This window comes from Aplidium turbinatum, chromosome 13 (genome assembly GCF_918807975.1).
Source record: "Aplidium turbinatum chromosome 13, kaAplTurb1.1, whole genome shotgun sequence".
NCBI lineage: Eukaryota > Metazoa > Chordata > Ascidiacea > Aplousobranchia > Polyclinidae > Aplidium > Aplidium turbinatum.
The window spans coordinates 11,429,646-11,446,184 of NC_137484.1; the positions used below are offsets into that span (position 1 = coordinate 11,429,646).

Consider the following 16,539-nt stretch of genomic DNA (forward strand, 5'->3'; position numbering starts at 1 on the left):
AGTTCGTGCATCCACAACAAAAAAAAAACTGCTTATGATATGCTCACATTCTGCTCACTGGACTTTAGACCTACTGGGTTATGAGAGTTTTACGCCTAACCACCAACAGCTGTGAAGAACAAAACGGTTTCATTAATATCACTCTTAACAGATTCGAAAAATAAGAAAGGTACACATTTCAAAAACAATTATTATTTATCAAATTTAATAAACCAATACTATCATAGAGTGATGTCACGCGCCGAATATACTTATATAATATGTCAATACCCTATCTGTGCCACTTCCGTCTGTACCCTACCTATGGCAATACCCGTCTGTACCTGGCGGTACCCGCCGTCTGTACCCTACCTATGGCAATACCACTTCCGTCTGTACCGACGGGGCAATAGACATGCATCTCCAACTACTGGCATAGCCTAGCCTACACTACAGTACGGTATTTCATAGGCTTCACTGGATAAAATATTGCGCGGTTTAAAGATAGGTCTACTGTTAACCAGCCTAGGTGCGCTGAGTTAGAGGAAACCGCTGATGGTGCTGGTTTAACTGTCATTCAGTGATTTCGATGTAGGCTACTGTCGTTCGACGAATTGTGAATTGCTGCAGTAGCGCCAAAATAATAGGCCTACCATCAGATTCAGGGATGAGAAAACAGAAAACAAAGTATGCTAACGTTCAGGAAAATTCACTACGCACCAAAAGTGTGAAATAGCTATGTTTGCTCATTTTATGTTTGCAATCCACCATCGCAAAGCGGGCACCTGGCAGACAAAGACAAACACATCTGGAACAATTTAACGACAAAACAGAAACAATTATCCATGCAACATACAGTATAATAGGAACATTTGGTCTAATTATTCATCTGAGGCCGTCGATGCCTGGTTCAGGCAAGGCAATTGAAGAAGAAGAATCTACCATCGCAGCCTCTATGGAAAGAAGCCTACTTGGCATCAACTGATGACTACCGAATGTTGAGACTTTAACACAATAAGCTCGCACCAATTTATTACAAAACACATGCTCCGGTAGCCTACTGAAAGTCAATACACAATTTAGACCACCCTCAAAGCGGCTGACGTTTGACTGAGCTTTCTACCAGCTTGTCGGGATTGTGAAGGAGAGTCTCGAAGTTTTGCTTCCGCGATCCGTTGCTGCCCCATCTCCAATTGTCGCCAGCGTGTCTTTTCGAGGTACTTCTTTTCTCTGTAAACATGACTTCAAAATAATTAACTCAAATACCATGAAACGACAAGTTTAAAATTGCAAATTACCTGTGTAAAGTGATGATTGATGCTTTACCATCACTAAGAGCTAAACGGATTAACAAGAAAAAGTGGTTAGCCTAAATTAAATGAAATACTCGCACGTGCTGTTTTGGAACTTGGCAACACTGTACTAAATACAATGTTGCCAGTTAGGTTATTTTCGTCAAATATTTATTTTTGACATAAGTATTCAAAAATAAATACACACTATTAATTAGAATTCTGTGCATCAATTAAAATATCAGCATACCCAACGTGCGTTTACGTTGAGAAAACATATTCTCGAAGCCTATAAAACGACGCAACTGTAGCTAAAAACGTAAATGATAATAATAACATAATAATAACGTAAACATAATAATAACTTAAACTGATAATTAATGAATATAAACAATATCCGCGCACTATTTTAAGTAACAGAAAAAATCAGAAAAACGCAACAAAACATAACTGTTATGAAAAGCGTTACTGATTACTATTAGAAACGTACACTAATCCTCTTGGATACTTCACCTTATGAGTCCTCTTGTCCGCGCAACATCTTTAGGATCAGGTTTTATTTCCATTTCTCTGGAGAGCTTCAATCTTTCTTCTTTTCGTTGATGGATTTTCTCCTGGAGTTCGTTTAATTCTTTGTTTTGTTGCAATTTTTCTTCTTGTTGTTTTCTCCTTTGAAGTTTTTTTTCTTGTCTGATAATAAAATGGAAAAAATTAGCCAATATTCTTTCCGTGAATTTCTTCATTCGAAATACGGCCATGTTATACGCTAGGCTGCATAGTTTAAAAGTTGCCGCATTTTCGGAAAAGGAGTTGCATTTGGACTCTAACGTAATGAAATCGACTTAATAAAAAAGGGTTCGCAATAAAATTAAACAAATCAGGCAAAAGTGGTATTTTGCAGCCTTGATAAACTAACCATACTGCAGCTTCAAACTGAATTCGTTCTGACAATCTTTGTTAGCCTAATTTGTTACTTGTTTGATCGATTTCTCTGACAGCTTTTGACAGTCTCTTTTCGACTGCTTTAAAGATGTCTGTGATGAGAATATACGCTAAGCAAGTTTGCCACTTTGAAAAATTAGAAAAAATCAACAGCAAACATGGTGCGCAAATCACTTTTAGACTACACGTCTAAACCATTAGAGCTACACCATTGTTAAAGTTGAAAAGATTAAACTTAAGTACAGCAACACCAACCGCAGTTTGGAAGCTTTGTTGAGTTCATTCCGATGTGTTGAAATGCGGGCTATCGTTTCCATTATGGTGTCATTTTTTGTTTGCTTTTCCTTGAGAATTAAATCTCGTTTCTCGTCCATCTCTCTCTGTTGTTCTTCCTTCAGTAAACTCAGTCTTTCGTATAGTTCGGCAATGGACATCTCAGACAGCAGAGCGTGACCAGCAGTGGAGGTCATATCAACCAGTTTCTGTCTGAAATTCGGAAACATGATAAAAATTAATCGATGAAAGTCAAGAGGATTGAGCAAAACAGAACGCATGCAATGGATGCTGGCATGATGTTATGAAGCAGACAGGCAAATAAATCAGTTTCGTTTACCCATTTTCTACCTCTTCTTTTATTGTGTATTTGGGTTTTATGCACGGTATTTGAGACTTAGATTAAGTGAATAGGAAGGCAAAGAAGGCAATCTTCGAGTTCACTCCAAGCATCACATTATGTATCCTATCAGACACAACTGCATGCTCTTGAGCGGTATCGAACCGGTGCCCTTTCGATCGTTGTACCAGAGCACTCACTATGCAGCTTTTCCTAACTCAAAAGAACAATTTGAATGATGGGTGGCCTGAACAAGAAGATATTTCGGACACGACGTCTATCTATTGCTCATACCAGCACTCGAATAATGACATGCAGGCAGTGTGAACAAAAACTTAAAATCAATAATGACCTGTTGACTGGCACAGACTCCATGGCACGGATCTCCTGGATGAGTCTGCTTCTTCGTTTCATTTCTTCCTCTGCGTCCTCCAAAGCTCTTCTCATCATTTCACGACTCTCAGCATTCACTTCCTGCACTGTAATCGTTCAATGAGATGTTAGTTAAGTGCCAATTTAACACAAAGCCTTTATATTTCAAGTAAACACAAATTCAATAATAAATGTCGTCACAAAAGTTTTCATAAAATATTTTTCTTTAAATTTATCAGTGATACTGATGGTAGCTCTTACCAATTTTTCTTTTGTATTCCTTAAGCCTCACTTTGGCATCTTGGGCGTTTTGATGTCCTTCAATTATTTGCTCCACTAAAATCCTCATTTGTTTTTCTTCTTCGAGTCTCAAGGCCAGATAATCTTGCATCATTTTTGCCGACTCAAACTTCAGCTGGGAGACCTGACAGCAAGAAATGACAGATTGGTTCACATCACAAGTGCAATTTAAAACTGGACTACAATCTGAAGAAACTAACTCTTCTTTATGAAAAACGCGCTCCATAAACATGATCCAGTAGGCTATCTTCTTTTTACAATTAGTTGTAGCAGCCTTTGAAATAAGTTGAAAGTGCAGAAAACAGCATGAACAACAATAAAGATTATTAAATGTTTTCTTTTCCCAATTCAACGATTACTCTTTGCAAACTCGGCTGCATAACCGAATGGTGAGAGCCATGGTTCGACATTAGAAAGGTCGCCGGTTCGACACCGCACAAGAGCATGTGGTTGTGTCTTTAGCAAGACACTTAAAGGCATTCGGTCGATTGCGAAGTGGCGCCCCTTCGACCATAGCCGAAGATTTCTCCCTTGATTATGAGCAGCAAGCTGCTCAAGAGACAAATGCCTGCGGCATTTTTTAGGGCTATGGCCAGCTGAAAAAAAAAAAAAACTCTTTACAAAAGAACTGTGACTTACGCGAACCAATTGCGTCATACCTTTTCTTGGTTGGTTATGATTTGGTTTTGGCGAGCTAAGATGGCTTCCTCTCGACTCAGTTTGCCTTTCATCCTTCTTTGTTCTGTGTTGATCATTTGTTGATCAGCGTCCTTTTGATGCATGGTTTTTTGCCACTCCACAAACTCACTTTCATCTTTTGCGCCACTCAGAAGATTCTCCAATCTATGAAAATACAACCATCAAAATAATGCAGATTTTCGTTGATTGAAGAGAGAAGTGGTTGAAATACGATTTTGCTCTTTTCTTTTGCAACAACAAGGAAGAATAAGATTGTGAACGAAATAATGAGGACAAACATAAACGTAGGAAGACTGAACAACTAGCTTAGATGAATGCCTCTACAAGGCAAAGGGGCACTTTTTAGAGGGAAGAAGATTAAGTGGGCTGCCTCATAGGCTAGTATAGCAAATCAAATGACATAAATTCTTTATCAAAAGTGATTAAACTTTAAACATAGTCACAGCATTAAAGCAAATCAAACGATATATGTTTATTTCTTGCTGTCGTTTTAGTAGCGATTTCAAAAACGTTTTTTTTTTATCAGAAAAAGCAATTCACAAATCATATAACAAAATAAAAACGGTGCTCACTTTTCCAACTCTATCTTTTCCTTCTTCTGAAATAGAGCACCCTCCCTTAACACCGCCGCAGCGTTCAACTTGATCGGCCTGCTTTCTTTCTGCGCGAAAACGAAGTGATAGTATGTCAAGTATGCAAAACTGATGGAAATAGCTGACAATATTTAAACTGAAAAAAAGTTTACACTTGAAAGCAATAAGCATTCTGTCAGAGTTTGAAAGCAAATGCTTTTCAGTCGAACTAACCATGTGCTGTGGGACTTCTCTCATATGCTTCATGTTGAAATTGAGCTTTTTCTCTTCAGTTCGTCGAATCTTATGGAGCTTTATCTGAACAAAAACGTTTAGATTTAATTTGTTTGTTTTTGTTATAAATCGGACTCACTTGTAAAATGTCCAAAAATCCGATTAAAACAACGTGGGTTTCATATCCTTCAATAAGAATTGAAGCCAGTGGGATTTTATTTACAGCAGGCGAAAGAAAGTGCCAAAAGGTGAAGAAAATGAGACTTACGGACTGCCAACTACTAAGCATGAAAAACAGCAAGGAAATGGGGCTGGTATTAATTGCTGTGTTGTCAGTAATTAGCTGGTCTAAAGTACGCTACATGTTGTCAAAATGCTAATGAAATTTAGAACCTACTTTGGTTTTCCTGGACTTTTCAGCTCGAGCGCACACGAACTGATTCTCGTTTGCCTCGAGCAACTTCTGCTCAGCTTTCATGTGATTCTCGTTTTTTTGTTTGTCCAGAAGAATGTTTTCCTTTGGCTCTCTACAAAGAATTCGCTTTTAAAACAATCTAAAAGCTTGCTTAGGGTAAGAGCAGCAACTTAGCAAGCTTAGTTTGATTACAGTCTAAAACATTGTCACCAGAGTACATTATGTAATTCACGCCATTTAATCAAAACTGAAAATGTTACACTGAAACAAATGACCACAAATAAGGCAAATTGAATTGCCAAGTCTTGTGCTTCTTGTATTTTTGCTTTGTTTGTGCCACTGCGTATCTCGTGTTGTGCTTCTTTCCATCTTGCGTAATCTGCTTGAGTGTTTTTCTGAACAATTAATTAATTTTACCTCTCAAATACTTGACCCGCTGTGTTGCGTAATTTTTCATTTTGTGTGAGCTAGTTAAGCAGTTTCTCAAGTTTTTAGATTTGACCATATTTTTGCTGTGATAGTGTTTGATTCTTTAGTATTTCTTTTAAAATATTTTTGTTATTGGCTTGAAAAGAGCTGTATGACTAGCCGAAAACGTTCGCTTATTGTTTTAATGATGTTAAATGTAGTGTTGTTGCTAAGTTATGTCTGTTTATGGTGTAAAATAGTTACCTCTCTACTCAAATTGGTATAATCAAAAGCCACAAAAAAGACAATCCCGCTCGTCCTGTAGTAGGCTATCTGTGGTTTCTACCCCTGAAAACTGTTTTGCAAAATTCTTGCACTCTAGTATCAAACCATATAAGCCGAATACGTACATGCTCAATTCTATTAACGATTTTTTGGAAAAACTCAATTATTTCCAATGTGGTAGGAATCAATTAATGGTAACATTCGATGTGAAATCATTGTTCACTAATGTTTCCAATACATCCCAATATAACCTTTACAGTAGAAAATAATCAGACCATCCCCTTTCTTGATGTCGAAATCAAAATTAATAGCAACATATTTGATACTTGAGTTTGGCAAAAATCAACCGATGCTAAGTTCCTTCTGAATTTCAACGCTATTATGTCCTTCTAAATACAAGTCTGGATTGATTAAGTGCTTGCTAAAGCGAGCACGAGACATTTGCTCCAATTCTGATTGTTTAGTCATGAAGTCAATCGATAACGTTCTTACTTTAATGCTAACAACTATCCCTCGTGCTTTTTTCATAAAGTGCTGCGAGGGTTTTTGAATTCAAGTTCTACTGACTCTCAGACGGAGAAACGTGAACGCAAATTAAAAAAAATTCTCACTGTCCCTTTTATTGGTAAAGAATCCAAACGTTTTGTCAAGAATTTAGTCATATTAAACTGAGGTTCAACAGTGATATTATTCCGGTGTATAAAACATTTAAAGTGGGTTGTGATTTTCAGCTGAAATCTAAGACTCCTTCCTTTTTGTGTTCAAATGTCGTGTACAAGTTCACTTGTTCTTAAACGCGAACTGTACGTACATTGGTATGTCCACGCGGCATTTGGTTACGAGAGTGAGAGAGCATTTGGATTTAACTGCTCTCAACAGAAAATGTGCCATTAAAGAACATACACTCGATTGCCAAACTTGTTCAAACAATAAACCATCCCTGGAGTATTTTAGAATTATGCGTAAATGCTTTACCGAATTTCATACTAAGATCCACAAGGCTTTCCTCATAAAATCCTGCAATCTTCGCCTCAATAGGCAGTTGTTCGCCGCAAGCGCCTCCTATCTACCAAATGCCTTCACGTAATTTTGCGCCATTGATGTGTGTTTTTTCCTTGCGCAATTAGGCGTCATGTGATTTTGCCTCTCTTCTGCTTTGAACGTTTCATTCTTATGCGTTTCTTTTTTTGATTTTGTGTATGTAGATCAGTTTTGTAATTTCAACTTATGCAGAACATCAGTCAGTTGGTTACTTGATAACCAGTTCAGTGGCCGAGTGGTTTCACCTTCGCCTCTGGTGCTGGTAGATCTGAGATCGATTCCAGGTCGGGTCAAACCGAAGACTTTAAAACGGTACCGATTGTGTTCTATCCTGTATAGCGCAGTGAGAATGAGTCGGGTGATAATGTGATAACATCGTAAACCTGATATAAATTAAAAATGAGCCCTGTCGCTAAAAGACCTTAGCTGTTGTAGAGCGACAATAAATAAAACCATAACATTATTATTGGTTACTTGATAAGGGCTAACAAGAGTATGGCAAAAAACGTTTGTAACTTTTAGTTTATTTTTATGTTATTGTAAGCTATTTCGCTAAGTACCGTGTGGTTGTTAGGTTTTATTTGTCTATGATTCATTACGGAGAAAATATTAACAGTTACAGCCTAAGTAGATACAGTACAAAATAATAACTTACTCAAAAACTTTTTTCGATACAGGTTTGTGTTTTGGCATGGAAGGTAATCTTTCAGGCAGTGGTATCGATTTAGGTTTTGGTTTCGTCAAATTGAACGATTTCGGTCTTGTCGGTGAATTCTTCTCAATTTTTGTCTTGACTCTGTTGCATGTAATGTCTTCCAGCCTGGAAACAATGCTGTCCAGACCATCTTTCCACCTAAAGAACAACAAATGGTATCAATGATGTGCTGATGATGGTATCAATAATGGTATCAAAATGTGCTTCACAGCATACCAACACAAGTAAGGGAAATAGAAAAGGCTACTTTATGCAAAGGCCAGCTTTTGTTGCTCAAAAATAAAAAAGGAATGCTGCAAGATATAACCGACATTTGTTACACATTATGTAGCGTAGCCCAAGGTTAAATATACAAGTTACTATCAAACAATATCAGCATACAAGTTTCCAGGTAGCCTACAGCCAGCGACAGAATTCTGACAACTGACCATCTAAAAACTCTGCAGAAAATTGGCATTATTTATTTAAAACTAATGATTCACGTAAATATGGGGGTGATTTATTAAAGTAAAGATGGTTTAAGTTAATCTAGTTGTATTTGGAATTACCGTACAATAAAATACAAAATTGGACTGACATAGGTTTTTGAAGTACAATCTAAAGGTGTGAAGGTATTTGTCACATCACTACAACCTACTTTAGAAGTGGGCTTCTTAATTCTTCATTAACAAAACAAGTATCATAAAGTTTGCACCACTCATCATATATCCATGATGATAAATTATCATCATCTAGAAAAAAGCTGAGAAATCTGCAAAAATAAATAGTAATTTAAGATACGCCTATTCCATTAGCTTTGAAAATATACATCACAATATGAGTAGGCAATAGGAGAAACACTTAAAGGGACAAAATTGTCCAAAAAGACAAAGTAAAGATTAACTACATATTAAAATAGATTTTTGGCTCACATTAATTAAGACAATAAATTGTAAAGCATTTTAAAAGCCGTTAGAAATATATATGAAAGTTATTTATTATATGAAATTATATGTGTTATATGAAAGTAGGGACAGTAGATACCGGGATGGTTAACTACATCCGCTTTTTCGTTCATCTGCAACATTAGAAGAGTAATTTTTTTTTTATTTACAAAATAATGTATTTTTTATGGGTTATATAAAAAGAGTGAAGTTGGTTTTGAAGTAATTTAAACTATTTAGTTGAAAGCAAGCCAGCAGCAAAGCGTGAAAAAAATGTCAAATTGGCAATTTACCCTTCTAATGTTGGCGGAACAACGGAGTTGCGCGTCCCGGTATCTACTGTCCCTATATGAAAGTTAAATATTCTATGAAAATGTTTGCATCAATCAAAGACATGCAATAATTAATTCATCAACACCGCTAAATTTCAAGACTATAATGAAATTATTTAGTTAATCTAGCCAAGAATGTCTATTTGTTAAGTTTTTTATCACCAAATGTATTTAGGCCTACGTTTTTTCCTAATAGGTGCTGAAGAACTTGTCATAAAAGTGAGGTAAGGGCTACGTGTTACTTGACTCTGAACAAAATAAAATAATGAAACATTGGGCAATGAAGTACTTCGATAGTCAAAGCACTAACCTTGTCATGATATAATAGGAAACTATGCAGTAGATACACTGAGTTTTATATTTAAAATAAAAACCAAATGATCACCTGTGCATTTTGGAAACATCTTGTGTATTAATAAACTTGTTTAGATGAGACAAACCAAGTTCATCCAGCCTAAAAATAATCATGTAGCACAAAATAACATAAAGATTGGTGTCGATTCGTAGAGATGTTTTACCTGCAAACATAAGGTATAGCTGAACAATTAAATAACTTCTCATACCATGACAAACACCTGCAGTAACGTGAACTAATAAACAGAATAATTGCGGAACAAGCGATTAACTCTTATTAAGTAATATATACCATGTACTATTTACATCAAATATAATTATTACTTTCTAAAACCAGGGATATCTAAAGAAAGGGATGCGAAGGCTCACAGCGCTTGCCTTATTCTTATGACACTACCAGGGCAGTAGTTTGTATCGCGTGAAACATGCGGTTCTATTCACAATTGCAGAAAGTGTTGTTGTGCAACTGGTACAGTCAACTACAGAAGACAGTTAGTAAATGTTACATAGAGCATATTTAAAGAATACTTGTTTGGAAAGACAGTTGAAAAGTTACCAGTAAACCGTTTTTCTTAACAAAGCCTTTGCAGTAGGCTAGATGTAAAGCCAGTAAACAGGTAGTTAAATTAACATGTAACCATGAGCATGCAGTGAGTATTAGGCCTGATGCTAATAGCGCAATGCAGGTTATCATAACTAAAGTTATTAAACTACTACCGGTGCCAATTGTTATTTTACGGTAAACAGAAATTATTTACGATAAACAGAAGCCCTTCTATTGTCAGACGTATTAAAAGCCTTCGTATCCCTTCTCTAGATATCCCTGTCTAAAACCTCTACAGCCTGTTTCACTCTAAAAGGGGGATCATCAGAAGGTCCTTTGTTTACGTTTGGGCATAATAATTATTTAATTGTGGCATTAAAGGTAGCTAGGCTAAACTTAATTCATCGACAAGTGTAAAGAAATTATTTAACATATGATCAAAACATGGTAAGCTACAGTAAAAGGCATTCCCATCAACTGCTTCAACGTGCATGTAGGCCTGTTTTACCAATTTTCCATCATACAATGAAGAATATGTTTACCATCAGATGCAAAGAATCCTTTCACCACCACTTGCAAGATTTTAGAAAATCTGGCACATCCAGAAACCACTTCTACAATAAAAGTGTGATCATCGTCGTCCAATCCCTGAAAATGATTTTAGGCTGATACATGTTGCTTAACTGACAAACAAACTCAATGAAAAATACTCATTCTAATAAATATATCAAAGTAGTTTAGCATGTCAACCTTAATAAATCTCATATATATAACTGTCAAACAATACAGATGATTACACAAGAATAGGCCTATCAAATTGTACAACATTGATTGATGCTAAATGGCATTAAATCATTCAATGTTGGACAATTAACCTTTGTTAAAGCTGATAATTTTACCTCTACTTTGACTAAATGTTTATTATAATTTATTAATAGTTGTACAGATGAGTTCTCTATGAACAAAAACCGGTTCTGCAACAAATAAATTGCAAACATAAATTGTAATGCTGTGTGGGAGATAGCTAGTCGTCGATGGTATAAAGACTGACTTCGAGCAAAAACTTTAGAGTTTTATGTCATTTAATACTCAAAAACAATCTATTATTACACCAACTGTAACTAACAGTTGCAATGTGTAAAAAAAATGTTGATGCAAAATCATAATAAGCAATTGTTTAATAGTAGAATTGATGGTTTGCTTCCTTGTTTTTCCCCCTACTTATCTCAACCTTCAACTACTGAGCATACACTTCAACATGACAACAAATTTAACAAGCAAGCTTATAAAATTATTATTGTTAAACTAAAATGATTTAGTATTATTATCCAAATAGCAAAGCAATAAACGAAATATATTACTTGGCAACCCAATCTCAAATAAACTGTAACAAAACTGGGAAGGTATTTATTATTTGAAGGAATAATTCTTTGATAAAAAAAACTTTAGAATATTATTTCTTACAGCTTTAAATATATAGTTGTGAAATCTTTAAACAAATAAAGCATGTTCATTCATCAAGGTTGACAGAGTGAAGTTTCCAGTTGGCGTTGTTGCTTCTAAACTAATAGGCCTACATTAAATAATAGTTGGTGCTGATCAAACAGCTGTCCTTGAAGTGAGATACTCAAGTAAACACCAACATAGTTGGTTTGGTTTTGAATCTTTATCCTCAGACTGACAAAGCCTTGATAGGTTACGGTATTCCTGGTAGTTTCGCATACTTGTAAAGGCTCATTGAGTTTTGAGGCAGACCGGTTACTGAGTTTGGCAGAGTAAAGTTTTTCCAATTGTTGAAGTGTTGTTGCTGGGGGATTATTCCATTCACTAGATGCCGCTGAATGGAGAGCAGTCCTGAAATGCGTTGCTCAAGCGCATACCCCGAGAGTCGAACCAGCGGTGCATGATCTTGAGCCAGGCGCATATCCACTGAGCTAACGGGGGCGGACTTATTTGCTCTGGCTGTTTCCTTATTTGCAATGCCGAATGTGTCTCAACTGAGAGATCAAAGTAGACTTTAATTGATTGTAGGAAATTTTATCGCTAGACTGAGAAAGCTTCTTTGCAAGCACACACCCAGAGAGTCAAATCAGTACCACTTGTTCTATGCGTTTCTTGAATTAGAAAGTTGGTGCTGAAACTGTACCGGCATGTAGCCTAAGATGTGCTGCAAATTATGGAAATAAAATGACCATCCATCCATCTTGGAATCCTTCAAATTTTTATAATTGAAACAGTTAAGAATTATGTAAATTACCTTTTGTGTTTTTAAAAATGCTTTAATATATTCTTCGACGCTTTGCTCTTCATTGCTAAATTTGTTCAATGCCAAAATACAGGCCTGGAGAAGATCCTTATATTGCAGCATATTCCAGTAAACGAAAGAATTTAAAATCAGCCAGTAGTCTGTTACATAACGTTTAAGTTAGAAATGTTATTTGTACAAAAATGCATGCTTTACATACTACAAGGACACTATTGTACCAAATTCAGACATGCAAACATACCAGCACAGGATTTCTGAGCTACCTGACTGAAAGCTGATGCTTGTTGTTGCTAAGTGTGACGTAGTTTCTACTCATTTAGCAGGCATAAAAATCAGTTCAATAAAAAAAAAAAAAAAAATTGTTAGGGTAATTTTTTTCAGTTTTGGTTGCTGTTATTTGTTATTATTTTTTACAAACTTTAACGTCTAAAATATTGGCAACAAAGAATATATCTGATGACTTGAAGCTTAAATGAGCCAATATTTTGAAATTTGCCTAATAATTTAGAAACGCTTGAGGCAATATGGAAGTAGCCTATTTTAAACAGAAGGGCTTATTTGGACCAAGCCATTTCTTTTTTCATTCACTTAGTATCTTGCAGCTTTTTATGATTGTAAACAAAAAAAGTTTGTTTACAAAATACAATTTGTTTGTTCAAAATCCATAGGAAGATAGGCTATATAAGTTTTCAGCCGCTGCACAAAATCGCAAATGCAAATAGCATCGCATGCACTTCAGTAAACATACAAAATGCTGTTGCAGTGCGTAAAAATGTGTAGTTAGTTAACATTGCATTGCACCAATGCGTTTTAGCAAACTTTTGTAGCGTTCTTTATTAAACGCATAACAATTCTTTCCAAAGAGAGCAAATAATATTAAAACATGGTTCTGCACGAAAACACATCTCGCCGAAAGACAACCAAGTGTTCTGAAACTATTTTAAAACAACCTTTGTTCTTGAATTCAGTTAAAACTACTTTTGAAGAGAGACTAAAAGCTCTGCTAAAAGCATCACCTCCATTCTATTTATTTTTTATTTCATTTTTTCCAGACCGACTGGAAATGCAGTTTATTTTAGAATGATAGTTTTTGGGAAAACTCAAAGTTATTTGCACCAGAAATTGTGATTGGGGAAATTTTAAAGTTTTAACCAAAAAAGAATAAAAGAGCAAATGCAACCTTAAAATGTACAAACACCGGTGTTAAGAAAATTAAAACCATTTTTTGGAGACACACTGGAAATTCATTTGCCTGCACCTGGCAACATTAATTAACTTTGTCTTCTTGACAGAATTGATGTTGCCAGATGGATAATGTATTTGATTTGGTGAAGAAATTAATTGATTTTTTTTTCTTATGCTTCTTCAATGTCTGCGTTTTTCCAGTCATGAACAGTTACTCCAGACCCTCATTTTTCATGATGGAGCTAAAAAATCTTAGCTGATTTGATCATATGCTTGTTGCTAAGGTTTGATAGTTTGTTGGTATCGATTCTGTGCTGAAGATGTGGAGAGTAGACTAGAGTGTGGATGGATGGAGAAGAGCTGCTTGTGACTAGCCTTTTAGCTGTTCTTTCAATAAGTAGTGAACAATTAGAACGAGGTCATTTTTTGTTTTTTAGAGATGTGAAAATGAGTTTGAAAGTAGGGTATAGTACTGTATTGTTTTCACTTTTACAATTTGTGAAAATTCCTGAGATTTTTAAATTCATTAATTTTGTGAAATATGTCAAAAAGTTTAATGTACGGTACAAATCTTGTGGCTGTTGATTCAATTGAAGTATAAAATTTCAGATAGTTTTTATCTATATATAAAGATAATTTGTGCCAAGTTTTAACTAAATTAGAAATTGTGATGTTTAATCCATGGAAGTGGCTATTTTTCCACAATCAGGTGTTGCCAGAGTTAGGATTAAAGTTAGGAAGGGTTAAGGCAGGGGCGGGCAACATACGACCCGCGACGGGATTTTGAGCGGCCCGCAGACAGTCCGGTCTTTACATGATAATGTGGCCGCACTCTGCCGCAATCCCCCACTACCGGTACTTGCTTGTAAACTACGTCAAATAATAGTGACTGTTAGTTATTCTTTAGTTCTTTGTGTTCTTTGAGTCTTTGTTTTCGGTTTTTTGTCAAGTGACAAGCATGTTACCGTATGTTCCGTCATAAACGGGCCCTTCCATCCTTTGTCATAAGCCAGTGGCTATTTGACCTGCTCCGGTCTTTGAATCTGAAACACTATTTGACCGGTCATGACGTCACTATATAGGCACTTTTTTCTTTTTCTCTTTCAAAGCAAAAGACGAGAAGAGTGGCTATATAAGTTCTAAATTTGACAATTATGTTTAACTGATTCGGTGGCTCGTAGGATACGTTTTGGGCTGGTGTTCCAGAAGGAATGAGTTCGAAGCTACGCGGAAGCGTTTTTCTTTTTAATTTTTTTTTTAATTTTTAATTAAATTTTGACCCGAAGTGACTCAATCGTTAGGCTGCTGCATTTTTGTGGTCACTTTTTAATTTGAGTAGCCTACAGCCCAATTTTTTATGTCTTTCAATCAACGAAATGCGTCGTTTGCCGGACGAAATGCGTCGTTTAGCAAACACGGTCACATCCTCTTATGACAAACGGAAAATTACCCTGAGAAATTCTCAAATTCAAGAAATCTAAAAACTCTAACTTTATTACTCATATTTGAAAAGACATAAAAAAATTGGGCTGTAGGCTACTCAAATTAAAAATTGACCACAAAAATGCAGCAGCCTAACAATTGAGTCAATTCGGGTCAAAATTTAGTTAAAAATTAGAAAAAAAGAACGCTTCCGCATAGCTTCGAACTCATTCCCTCTGGAACAACAGCCCAAAATGTATCCTACACGCCACCGAATCAGTTGAACACAATTGTGGAATTTAGAATTTACATAGCCACTCTTCTCGTCTTTTGCTTTGAAAGAGAAAAAGAAAAAAGTGCCTATATAGTGACGTCATGACCGGTCAAATAGTGTTTCAGATTCAAAGACCGGAGCCGGTCAAATAGCCACTGCCTTTTCTTTATCTCTTGTAAGAATTTCCTTCAGTCTCAAGGAAAGGGCGCTTTTTCTCACGAAATATGCTCAACAATGAAGGCATTCACGGTGAAGCTAAAACTATTTTCTCGCCAGCTCAATCAGAATATCACAAGTTCACAACACACTTTCCAACACTCGAAACTATGGCACCTCAGATGATGACAATTGAGAAGTACACCAATATGCTATCTGCACTAGACAATGAATTTGGTCGTCGTTTTGCGGACTTCCAGAAACTTTCTGTTGAGTTTGATATCTTTTCATCACCCTTTACAACTGACTTTGAAAAGGTGCCGGATGCTCTACAACTGGAAATGATTAATTTGCAGTGTGACTCTACCCTGAAAGAGATATTCCAATCTAAAAGCATTGACAAATTTTATGCGTCACTGAATAAGTCCAAGTTTGCCAACCTGAGAAAGATGGCCATGAAACTACTTGTTCTGTTCGGGTCTACATACATTTGCAAGCAAACATTTTCGACCAAGAACATTAACAAGACAAAGCTGCGATCCAATCTCACTGATGTTCAGGTGCAGTCTTTACTGAGGGCTTCTATGTCCGACATGCAGCCAGAGTTCAAAAAACTTGTTGACAACTTTGATCGACCACAGATGTCTCATTGACTTCAGCAGCTATTGAAGTACATTACGTTAATTGTTAATAAATTCATTAAATACTGTTTTTAGTCTCTATGCTTTAAACTTAAAGTTCACATTACATTAAATAGGATTCATTTCTTGTCTAGGTAGATAAATACGCAATTAATGTAGCGATTCTTGAATCCGGCCCGCCAAGTACTTTATTTTCCCATATCAGGCCGCCGACTGGAGAAGTTGCCCGCCCCTGGGTTAAGGTAAGGGTTAGAGTTAGGAATAAGATTAGGGTTTTGATCTTCCCAGGAGTAAAAAAAAATCCAAAATGCAAGTTTTTGTTTTCAACAGCTTTAAACTTTTCTCAAATTAGGGCAGAGTTCCTTATCTGGCAACACTATTCAGGCTATTATTACACTATATAGTGTAAATATAGCCACAGCCTTAATCCATTGCTTATAGTGATATGAAATGACCCTAGACTAAGGCATAGGCTATCTAAAACATGGTTTACATTCATACTTTTAGCAGCCTAATATTTTCAAAATAGTAATATAAAATTAATAAGTGTTAGGCAAATCAATGCAAATGTAGCT

The 16,539-nt window shown here is 36.0% G+C and overlaps 2 protein-coding genes across 3 annotated transcripts; one reads left to right on the plus strand and one right to left on the minus strand.

The window, feature by feature from the left end:
* Window positions 1-994: 994 nt before the first annotated feature.
* LOC145782002 (cilia- and flagella-associated protein 99-like) lies at window positions 995-12,563 on the minus strand. 2 transcript variants are annotated; one of them, XM_082593727.1, is made up of 14 exons: window positions 12,278-12,563; window positions 10,563-10,668; window positions 9,508-9,640; window positions 8,505-8,618; window positions 7,808-8,005; window positions 5,401-5,530; window positions 5,004-5,087; window positions 4,770-4,858; window positions 4,158-4,341; window positions 3,460-3,622; window positions 3,179-3,305; window positions 2,463-2,699; window positions 1,785-1,956; window positions 995-1,209 (listed from the first exon to the last, which is right to left on the minus strand). In XM_082593727.1, the coding sequence occupies exons 1-13, from the start codon at window positions 12,386-12,388 to the stop codon at window positions 1,821-1,823; spliced, it is 1,812 nt and encodes a 603-aa protein (XP_082449853.1). In that variant the 5' UTR covers window positions 12,389-12,563; the 3' UTR covers window positions 995-1,209; window positions 1,785-1,820. The 2 variants fall into 2 exon arrangements, with proteins under 2 accessions (XP_082449853.1, XP_082449852.1); XM_082593726.1 differs by having other exon boundaries at window positions 1,785-1,961; window positions 2,469-2,699; window positions 12,278-12,560.
* Window positions 12,564-15,391: 2,828 nt separating this feature from the next.
* LOC145781641 (general transcription factor II-I repeat domain-containing protein 2-like) lies at window positions 15,392-15,976 on the plus strand. The gene has a single exon (XM_082593316.1). The coding sequence runs from the start codon at window positions 15,392-15,394 to the stop codon at window positions 15,974-15,976; it is 585 nt and encodes a 194-aa protein (XP_082449442.1).
* Window positions 15,977-16,539: the final 563 nt, after the last annotated feature.